At 46.2% G+C, this 10,954-nt stretch overlaps 3 protein-coding genes across 3 annotated transcripts in view; 1 reads left to right on the top strand and 2 right to left on the bottom strand.

Annotated features, from left to right (window-relative positions):
• The window catches only part of spred2a (sprouty related EVH1 domain containing 2a), a 5,983-nt gene extending 775 nt beyond the window's left edge, over window positions 1-5,208 (bottom strand). Inside the window, exons 1-5 of the mRNA XM_034601178.1 lie at window positions 4,800-5,208; window positions 2,444-2,513; window positions 2,252-2,365; window positions 1,267-1,383; window positions 332-429 (exon numbers count right to left, since the gene is read on the bottom strand). Coding sequence (XP_034457069.1) covers window positions 332-429; window positions 1,267-1,383; window positions 2,252-2,365; window positions 2,444-2,513; window positions 4,800-4,846 — 446 coding nt within the window. The 5' untranslated portion in view covers window positions 4,847-5,208. The remainder of the gene's footprint in view (window positions 1-331; window positions 430-1,266; window positions 1,384-2,251; window positions 2,366-2,443; window positions 2,514-4,799) is intronic.
• Window positions 1-10,954, bottom strand: part of aplf (aprataxin and PNKP like factor) — a 60,784-nt gene that overhangs the window by 14,650 nt on the left and 35,180 nt on the right. The gene's annotated exons all lie outside the window — the stretch shown is intronic.
• Window positions 5,717-9,059, top strand: snrpb2 (small nuclear ribonucleoprotein polypeptide B2). The gene is made up of 7 exons (XM_034590299.1): window positions 5,717-5,772; window positions 6,515-6,586; window positions 6,839-7,011; window positions 7,202-7,336; window positions 7,563-7,598; window positions 8,144-8,232; window positions 8,724-9,059. Exons 2-7 carry the CDS (start codon window positions 6,523-6,525, stop codon window positions 8,881-8,883), a joined length of 657 nt encoding a protein of 218 aa, XP_034446190.1. The 5' UTR covers window positions 5,717-5,772; window positions 6,515-6,522; the 3' UTR covers window positions 8,884-9,059.

Below are 10,954 nucleotides of genomic sequence, written 5' to 3'. Positions count from 1 at the left end.
TAGTTGGATTACCCAAAAACTGGTTTCCATGACAATGAGGGGCGGGGCACAACCCAGAGAACTCATCTGGAGCAGCAGACACATCCAAAACTTTTTAGTCTAATTTCATGAAGAATAATTCATGATGAAAAGATCAGACACGTTTAGAAACTGATATTTATGAGTATGTGTGATTTGAGCCAAATCAAAATCAGGATCTAGTGAATTTAAATGTGGTTTCATAAGGAGACAGTTAGTGGAGGTTTGAGCCAAGTGACCTGATGATGTGTGAACAGCAAATGTACATTTATTCATCAGAATATGAAGTGACACTGTTTCATTCTGGTCTCACCTGACTTCTGTACGAAACGACGCTACATCCCATCGAGTCGCCTCCAAGATGCGGCTGAACAGACCTTCACAGATCCTCGGGATCAGACCTGCGTCGCCCTGAAACACGAGGACAGTGGGAAGATAGTTTTAACGTTTCGTCTACACCCTCAATAAAGAGCACATGAAGCTGTAATTATCAACCGTCCTGTTCGAGGAAGTGAAAGTCGTTCACACCAGGTATGAAGTCTGAACCCGGGAGATGATCACACTAATGTCACATAAACGTGATCTTTGTGAACTTTGTAGTTTGGCCTTTTTGAAGCTAATGTCCTTTCTTGATTCTTGTTGTTCTGGGTTGGTTCCTCATGGGCGATGCACTAATTGTAAGTTGCTTTGGAGAAAAGCGTCGGCTCAATGAAATGTGATGTCATGTGTCCATGTTTGAATCACCACTTCCTGTTCTGACTGTGAAGCACTTTGTTAATAAATAATAAAGAGCGTCGATGAACTCGCTGCTCGTTGTCAGTCTATGTGGAGCGCCCCCCCCCCCCTCACACCAGCTGGACTGTGAACTTCCTGTGAACACCTCGGAGCCGTCAGTCATTCACCAGCACTGAAGCTGTCTAACAACGTGAAGCCGTGAACACCAGAGCGTCTTTGAACGCAGCACATTTATACATGTATGTTTCTGGCCTTGGTTTCTGTTCTTATTCTATTTCTCTCTTTTATATTTCTGGTTTCACTCATTCATCTTCTCTCGTTTGGTATTTTATTGTCTACGTTTTGTGTTTGGTTCCTCAGGAGTCGACACTGCTGTTCAGACTCATCATCTGACGACGAGCGAGTTCAGCCGAGCTCACGGGTCAACCCCTTCAGTCCGATGTCACTCTGACGTCTTTCTAGAGAGGAGCATCTAGACGGTCACTGTTAATTTCATCTGGAGTTTGTTCTCACTGGATTTCCCATCATGGTGTAGGACTTCCCCGAGCCAGTCTGACCGTAGGCGAAGACGCAGGCGTTGTAGCCCTCGAACGCAGCTTTCAGCACGTCGGAGCCCAGATCTCTGAAAACCTGCGAATGAAACAGGAAACGTTTTCATTTCTTAGAAGGTTTTTCAGACTAGTTGTCACCATGAAGATATTTTCAGATCATTTCCCTATAATTTACTATCCCCCCCCAAGTGATTTATGTTACATTTAAACTGCAGACAAGACGGACGTCCGCACAACCAGCGTCATAGGTGCACTTGTGCTGTGGCAGAGCACAGTCGGTGTGGTCCGCTGCTCTACACGCCAGAGTCTACGTTAACATGCTGCATGTTGGGTAATAATGTGATGGGTGCAGCTGTTCCACTGATCCAGCCGCAGGAAACATGTCAGTGTAGCATCTCTAGCTACACGTATGTTTTCAGGCGACGCAGCGTAACAGCTCTGCTTCAGTCTGATGGAAAGACGTTCCTCTGAGCTTCTCTGAAATCAGGACTTTAATCTCTGAAAGTTCCTCTTTTTACTCATTGATGTCATTTTCATGAATGAACACTTCTGAGTGGGACAGGAAGTGAAGCCCCTCATATGGTTTTATCGGGGCGTTGAATATGCTAATTTGCTATCTTCATGCACACTCACTCAAATGTGGAGGTGGAGTTCATCATGTTCACGCTTCATCTACACACTTTTGTAAAGAGTTTGTTTTGAGTGATGTGTCGTGTCGGTGCAAACAAATGTCGGAGAAATGGAGAAGAATACCGATGGTAACCATGGAAACCATTCATTTCAAAAAAGAAAAAGACGTGTGATGATTCTAAATGACATGAAGGAGAAGAGAGGCTGGATTTCTCTTGATCATCTCACTCATTTTTACATCAGGTCTGAACAACAGCGTTTTGCTGTGTCTAATTTTAAAGTGTAGTTTCACTGTGGAGATAAAAACAGACGTTTACCTTTTCCTGAGAGACGAATGTGGAGCTTTTACAGTCGGTGGAGTCGTAGGAGAAGTCGTACGTGAAGGTTTTGGTCCGGTCCCTCATCGAATCTCCAGTGACACCGTCAGGAATCTTCAGGAGTCAGAGAACAAACATCGATTTTACAGCTCACGTGAACAAGAGGAGTTTAAACAACAGATAAATAAAAACCTTTAGGTTGGTGATGGAGGTTTTGGTTCCTTCCATCTTGATGATGCATTTTGAAGTCAAGTCTTTCTCCCTGAAAGAGACAGAAGAGGATATTCGTCTGTGATGTTCTACAGAACAGAAGTGGAAGCTGAAATACAATGCCCCCCCCCAAACTGATGGAGAAGCTCCAGCAGATCAGGAACAACATCTGGAGCCTCTGTCCAGAAGAGCTCAGTCCTAGAAACAGATAAGATCCTGAACCCTGAAACGTCAGCGCTTCAGGAGGACATAACAACATCTGGAGCTTCAGGAGGACATAACAACATCTGGAGCTTCAGGCGGACATAGCGACATCTGGAGCTTCAGGAGGACATAGCGACATCTGGAGCTTCAGGAGGACATAACGACATCTGGAGCTTCAGGAGGACATAGCAACATCTGGAGCTTCAGGAGGACATAGTGACATCTGGAGCTTCAGGAGGACATAGCAACATCTGGAGCTTCAGGAGGACATAACGACATCTGGAGCTTCAGGAGGACATAGCGACATCTGGAGCTTCAGGAGGACATAGCGACATCTGGAGCTTCAGGAGGACATAGCAACAACTGGAGCTTCAGGAGGACATAGCGACATCTGGAGCTTCAGGAGGACATAGCAACATCTGGAGCTTCAGGAGGACATAGCGACATCTGGAGCTTCAGGAGGACATAGCAACATCTGGAGCTTCAGGAGGACATAACGACATCTGGAGCTTCAGGAGGACATAGCAACATCTGGAGCTTCAGGAGGACATAGCGACATCTGGAGCTTCAGGAGGACATAGCGACATCTGGAGCTTCAGGAGGACATAACGACATCTGGAGCTTCAGGAGGACATAGCGACATCTGGAGCTTCAGGAGGACATAGCAACATCTGGAGCTTCAGGAGGACATAGCGACATCTGGAGCTTCAGGAGGACATAACATCTGAAGCTTCAGGAGGACATAGCAACATCTGGAGCTTCAGGAGGACATAACATCTGGAGCTTCAGGAGGACATAACATCTGGAGCTTCAGGAGGACATAACAACATCTGGAGCTTCAGGAGGACATAACAACATCTGGAGCTTCAGGAGGACATAGCAACATCTGGAGCTTCAGGAGGACATAACAACATCTGGAGCTTCAGGAGGACATAACAACAACTGGAGCTTCAGGAGGACATAGCGACATCTGGAGCTTCAGGAGGACATAGCGACATCTGGAGCTTCAGGAGGACATAGCGACATTTGGAGCTTCAGGAGGACATAGCGACATCTGGAGCTTCAGGAGGACATAGCGACATCTGGAGCTTCAGGAGGACATAACAACATCTGGAGCTTCAGGAGGACATAGCAACATCTGGAGCTTCAGGAGGACATAACAACATCTGGAGCTTCAGGAGGACATAGCAACAACTGGAGCTTCAGGAGGACATAACAACATCTGGAGCTTCAGGAGGACATAGCAACAACTGGAGCTTCAGGAGGACATAGCGACATCTGGAGCTTCAGGAGGACATAGCGACATCTGAAGCTTCAGGAGGACATAGCGACATCTGGAGCTTCAGGAGGACATAGCGACATCTGGAGCTTCAGGAGGACATAACAACATCTGGAGCTTCAGGAGGACATAGCAACATCTGGAGCTTCAGGAGGACATAACAACATCTGGAGCTTCAGGAGGACATAGCAACAACTGGAGCTTCAGGAGGACATAACAACATCTGGAGCTTCAGGAGGACATAACATCTGGAGCTTCAGGAGGACATAGCAACAACTGGAGCTTCAGGAGGACATAACATCTGGAGCTTCAGGAGGACATAGCAACATCTGGAGCTTCAGGAGGACATAGCGACATCTGGAGCTTCAGGAGGACATAGGGACATCTGGAGCTTCAGGAGGACATAGCAACAACTGGAGCTTCAGGAGGACATAGCAACAACTGGAGCTTCAGGAGGACATAGCAACAACTGGAGCTTCAGGAGGACATAACAACATCTGGAGCTTCAGGAGGACATAACAACATCTGGAGCTTCAGGAGGACATAGCAACATCTGGAGCTTCAGGAGGACATAGCAACATCTGGAGCTTCAGGAGGACATAGCAACATCTGGAGCTTCAGGAGGACATAGCGACATCTGGAGCTTCAGGAGGACATAGCTGCCCAGAAGAGCTCAGAGGAGTTGAGCAGGGGGAGATTGTTAAATCATGAAACTGTGACCTGGCGATAAAAGTGTGATTCGGTGAGATTTAAGCAGCACTAGCACAGATGCTACATCAGTTAGCTTCTTATAGTCACTGTTGCTTCTAGCTATTCGCTGTAGATCTGTTAAAAAGCCCCATGTCGCCCACTCACCGCCGGTTCATGGGCCGGACCCGGACCGCCACACGGACCGAGGCCATCGCTGCTGTTGTCCGCCCGGAGCAGCCGCTCAGCCGGTCGGAAACTCGGTTAGTCGGTTAGCCGGTTAGCCGGTTAGTCGGTTAGCCCCAGTGGCTTCACGGTGGGATATTTATACAGCTCATATGCTAACCGGATAACTGGCTAGCGTGATAAAGAAGAAAGGGCAAAAGTCACGGAGATAAACCCGAGCAGCTGCACCCGGAGCCGGGCGGACGGACTGACGGGCTGGGGCCGGTGCTAACGGTTGTTGTCTTGGACCGGGGACACCACGTCACTGTCCCGGGAACAACCGACTCTACCCATTGGTCACTGCCACAGCATCTGTTAGCATCTGTTAGCATCTGTTAGCTTCTGTTAGCTTATGTTAGCATCTGAGCTACAGCTGTCAGCTGACGCTCACGTGACGACAAAGAAGCGTCAGCTGATGTAAACATTAAACTGTACGGAGAGTTAGAGGAGACACGATATATTATATTTATTATTTATTTAATAGATAAACAACAGAACACTGATGGAAGGTATTATTATTATTATTATTATTGTTGTTGTTGTTGTTGTGGTCGTCATCAGCTATCCCCCGGCCCTGCAGCTGTCCCCCGGCCCTGCAGCTGTCCCCCGGGCCCTGCAGCTGTCCCCCGGGCCCTGCAGCTGTCCCCCGGCCCTGCAGCTGTCCCCCGGGCCCTGCAGCTGTCCCCCGGGCCCTGCAGCTGTCCCCCGGACCTGCAGCTGTCCCCCGGCCCTGCAGCTGTCCCCCGGCCCTGCAGCTGTCCCCCGGGCCCTGCAGCTGTCCCCCGGGCCCTGCAGCTGTCCCCCGGACCCTGCAGCTGTCCCCCGGCCCTGCAGGGGGCGCTGACCGGATGAAGGAGCCTTAAAGCAGCAGCAGCCGTGTGACGTGCTTCCTGTTGAGCGCGGAGCAGCAGAGGAGGTGAGTCCATGTTTCCATGTTTCCAGTTCCTACTTTCTACTTTCTTCTGTCTCTGATCCGCGGCTCCACTCACACCTGTAACCGGCCTGTGTTCGTCAGGAGGCCGCTGGCCTGAGGAGCATCGGCCGCTGGCTCTCCAAAGCTAACTGCGCTAAGCTAACGTTATGAATGAATCTGATGCAGAGGAAGCTAACACATGCTAACATTAGCTTCAGCTCATTCTTCAATGAAGGTGTTAAATTAAATGAAGTGTTTACATGTGTTTTTAATTTAATCAGAGAATAGAACACAGCAGGTGGGAAGTGCTGGATTCTTCCTCTGAAACAACGAAGCTTCAAGCTCATGATCATCAGCCTTTATCATTCATATTCATATGACTTAGTTCATTTGATCAGAGACCAGCAGATGTGACCTGAGCTCCAGGATCCACTGATGGAGACTCGAACACAAGAGTCACATCAGCTGATCCAGCTCCGTGATCCAGCTCCGACACAAACTGACCCATGTGCAGTTTGTAACTAGACCAATCTGGGAGAGTTAAAAAACATCCTACAACACTAAAGATAAATGTCTATTTACGAGGTGTTTTACAGTTTAACCATAAACTGACACAAATATATAGAAAGATGATTAATGAAATATCCATTTACATCAAATCTAAACATAAAAACACACTTTTCTGCTTAGTTTATTCTGTAAAATAGATCTGAGCGATAACATTGATCTGATGCTGTTTCCTCAGACTTCACCATGGATATCCGACCCAACCACACAATTTACATCAACAACATCAATGACAAAGTCAAGAAGGAAGGTGAGTGTCCTGAAGAGAGTTTATAGAAAGACAGGAAAGGAGAGAGGAGTCGAACCGAGGACCTGCTGCTCAAGGACCGTGGAGCCACGTGGCGGAAACTGCCAAGATTCAAGATGAATAAATTAACAACTCAATAATATACGACTAAATGAATGGAAAAAATAAATACACTATGGTTTTCTAAAAGGCTTCTTGTATATTTGTCCATTTATTGATTCTGTTTCTCGTCTGTTTCTCGTCTTCCTCCTGCAGAGCTGAAGCGCTCGCTCTACGCACTCTTCTCTCAGTTCGGACAGATCATCGAAATTGTGGCCTCGAAGACCATGAACATGAGGGGGCAGGCCTTCGTCGTCTTTAAAGAGCTCGCCGGCGCCACCAATGCGTTAAGGCAGCTGCAAGGTTTTCCCTTCTACAACAAGCCCATGGTACGACCTATAGTGATGACATCACGTTGAGCCGGGTGCTGGTTGTGTTTAGTCATGTTCCCGTTTCCACCCTGATTCTCACCCTCGTGAAACATCACGCAGGCGACTTCAAGTCACTTCACACAGCTTCAAGTGTGTTTGTAGAATATAACCCTGCAGAGTCCCTGAGCCATGTCCTGTTGATTTCCAGAGGATACAGTACGCAAAGACTGACTCCGAGGTCATCGCCAAGGTGAAGGGCACGTACGGCGACAAGGAGAAGAAGAAGGAGAAGAAGAAGAAAGCTCAGGAGGCGGGGACGAACCTCATAAAGAAACCAGCTCTGGTGAGCGATGACTTTACTGAGGCATCACGTCTTTGTGTCGGTGGTTAAATTGTGTTTCATCCTAATTCTCACATCATCAGCCTCCATGTTTTCTCGCTCCTGGACCAGGAAGCTGATTCCTGTAAATGATGTTATTTATTCACTGTGTGTGTGCGTGTACGTGTGTGTGTGTACGTGTACGTGTACACGTTCTCACGTTGTTCATCACTGTGTTTGGGCTTTTCAGGGATCAGCAGCACCTGTGCACTCAGCTGCCGTCCAGGTAAGACACAAGTTTAACATCATCGTCAAACTATCACTTCTTTTCTTTACGTTTTAACGAAGCAGTAAAAACGCTGAACATGAGGAACCACCAGAGTTCTCGAGGTGGACGATGTTCAAATCCACACAGAGCGTCCTCTGTCCCACGTTCTTAAACCACAGACTCTAAATATAGACGGGCGAAATGATGGCTCCCAGGAGTGAAGCCAAAGTGTCTGACTGCAAACAACGTCCTCACCACGAGATGGCAGCATTTGTAATCTGAGATATTTTGGCTTAATTTCTGGAGGAAGCATCTTTATTTATGCTCTTTATATACATACATGTATGATTTTAATTGTATTTTTTAATTTCAACACCAACCTCGGGAGATGGAGATCGAACACGGAATCATCCCAGTCCCTCAAATGTCGTTGGACGAGCTAGTTAGCATTTAGCACGAGTAGTTAATCTGGTGTTGAATGTTCTCTCCATCATTAAGATAGTGAGGCGACTTCAAGTTGTTTGGAGTTGATTCTGCTTTGAAAGGATCTGTTTCCTCCTCAGGTTCCAGACAACCCCCCCAACTACATCCTGTTCCTTAGCAACCTGCCGGAGGAGACCAATGAGATGATGCTATCGATGCTGTTCAACCAGTGAGTGTTGGCGTCGCTGTCAGTGGGACAGAAGTTTTAGTTTGGCGATGCTGAATCGTTATTTCCTCTTTAGGCTGAGGTGGTGGAATAGGCTAACGAGCTGCTAGCTGCTCAGCCTGTTAGCATCAGTGAGTGAACCACGGTTAGCTTGTTCAAACTATAAACAAAATGCATCTCGGTCACTGTGAATAAATCCTCACATTCAACAGCGACAGATTCATTTAGCTAGCTCCTGTGGTGCGGTAGTTTGCTACAAATTCACAGCAACTACACTTCCTGCCGGATGCTTCAAAATAGAAGCTTCAGTGGTTCATTTTATTTATGCAACTTTATTTCAAGTAAACTTTATTTAACAGGTAGAAGACTTCTATATCGTCCGATGACCTCTTCAGTGTTGATGCTAATGAACTGGAGAGGTTTAAATAAATGAAACTCCGATGTGTCCATGTTTTTACAGGAAGTGTTAATGGAGGGTGTGTTTGTGTCTCCAGGTTTCCTGGTTTCAAAGAGGTGCGTCTCGTTCCGGGCCAACACGACATCTCCTTCGTGGAGTTCGAAAGCGACACTCAGGCGGGCGTGGCTAAGGACGCACTACAGGGCTTCAGAATCACGGCGACGTGCGCCATGAAGATCACCTACGCCAAGAAGTAGTTCCCATGGTGACAGACTGTTCAGTGGAGGGGGCGTGGCCACTGGATTTCCGTTGTGTTCCGATTTTTGTAAATCTTTTTTTTTATTGGATAAATTTAGTTTTTTCATTCTTTGGCTTGAGAGAAAAATCTTTTCATCTTACTCTGTAAAATAAAGAATAAAAGACTTTTTCATAAGTTTGGCCTCAGATTAATTTTCCAAAGGGACAAACGTGAAATTAAGATTTTACTCTAACTGCTCTGGATTTACACAGATGGAAACCTACGATGTGTGTGTGTCTGTCCGAGTGTCGCTCTGCAGAAAACAGCTTCTCATGCCTCAGAGGTGTGTGTGTGTGTGTGTGTGTGTGTGTGTGTGTGTGTGTGTGTGTGTGTGTGTGTGTGTGTGTGTGTGTGTGTGTGTGTGTGTGTGTGTGTGTGTGTGTGTGTGTGTGTGTGTGTGTGTGTGTGTGTGTGTGTGTGTGTGTGTGTGTGTGTGTGTGCACCTCATCAAACTCGGGTGTTTCATTCAGTCCCATTAGTTGGACCCTGAGTTCCAGTGAAGTTCAATCTTAATGAATCTTCTGGACAATCTGGTTCCAACTTAGCGCAGCAGTTTGGTGAATGTTCTGTTCCAGCAGGACTCGGCTCGAGCACAGGTCCAATGTACAGGACGTCAAACACAAGCCTGGAGTTTTCAAACTGACTGTTTCTAAACACTGGAAAACTCCCTGTGTAACCATAGCAACAGTGATGAGTTATCCAATATCCTTGACCTGCCCAGACCCTGTTCTGTGTGTGTGTCTGTGTGTGTGTGTTGTGTGTGCGTTGTGAACGTACCTCGTGGTCTCCTCCTCGGTCTCCTCCTCGGTCAGTGGAGCAGCAGCAGCTTCAGGTCTGTCTCTGACTTTAATTCATCAACATCTCTAATTAATAAGATATATTACTCATCTTTAAACTGTGTCTTCATTTACATTTGTCTTACGTTCATATGATTCAGGTTCATATATTTACTATAACACTTTATTATTGTCTTGTTTTATAATACATTTTTATGACTAACAATAATATTGTACTGTAATATTGAACCATGGGGTTGTACTATGATACACTATATCATAGTATATCATAGTGTATCATAGTACTGTGATATAGCAGTATATCACAGTACTGTATCATAGTACTGTGGTGTTGTAGTAGAACCACAGTGTTAATAAACTGCAGATGGAAATGACTCGTGGTCGACTTCACTTTGTGAAACAGTGAAAACGTTTCATCACTGAGACGTTAGATTCCTCAACAGAGAGATTTGTTCTTCTCAGTGAGACACTCATTGGCATAATGCATTCCCAGCCCCTCACCATCTTACCATCTTCTAAACCAACAACCAACAATCAATCTGTCACTATCATCAGGATGTACCACAGTCCTTTAAACTAGCTGTAATCAAACGCCTTCTCAAACATCCACCCTGGACCCGGAGGTTTTTAACTACAGACTGATATCCAACCTCCCCTTCCTGTCTAAACTCCTGAGAAGGTTGTAGCCAATCAGCTGTGAGAGTTTCTCCAGGAAAGTAACGTGAAGACTTTCAGTCGGGGTTTAGAGCCAATCACAGCACGGAGACAGTCCTGGTTAAAGTCACTAATGAGCTTCTAGTAGCTCCAGATGTTTGTGTCTGTCCTCGTCCTGTTAGATCTCAGTGCAGCATTCAACACTATTGACCATCACATTTTATTACAGAGACTAGAACAGTTCATTAGCATTAAAGGAACCGCCCTGAACTGGTTTAAATCATGTTTTTCAGATCGAGAGTCATCTGTGCGCACGGTGTTAACCATGGTGTTCCACAGGGCTCTGTGCTCATTATATATGCTTCCACTAGGAAACATTATCAGGACACACTCGGTAAATTTCCACTGCTATGCGGATGACACCCAGTTATACTTGTCAATAAAACCAGAACAATGTAATCAAATAACTAAACTCCAAGCATGTCTCAAGGACATAAAAACCTGGATGAGCTGCAAGTTTCTCTTATTAAACTCAGATAAAACAGAGGTTCTAATACTTAAACACCTTAGAGACACATT

This window comes from Hippoglossus hippoglossus, chromosome 1 (assembly GCF_009819705.1).
Source record: "Hippoglossus hippoglossus isolate fHipHip1 chromosome 1, fHipHip1.pri, whole genome shotgun sequence".
NCBI lineage: Eukaryota > Metazoa > Chordata > Actinopteri > Pleuronectiformes > Pleuronectidae > Hippoglossus > Hippoglossus hippoglossus.
This window is presented reverse-complemented; position numbering and strand designations above follow the sequence as displayed.

Bases quoted from the DNA above. Each gene is read 5' to 3' on its own strand.
- snrpb2 (XM_034590299.1), top strand. From the start codon at position 6,523: ATGGATATCCGACCCAACCACACAATTTACATCAACAACATCAATGAC. The intron at 7,337-7,562 runs GTGAGCGATGAC...TGGGCTTTTCAG, and splicing joins TCATAAAGAAACCAGCTCTG to GGATCAGCAGCACCTGTGCA. The intron at 7,599-8,143 runs GTAAGACACAAG...TTTCCTCCTCAG, and splicing joins TGCACTCAGCTGCCGTCCAG to GTTCCAGACAACCCCCCCAA.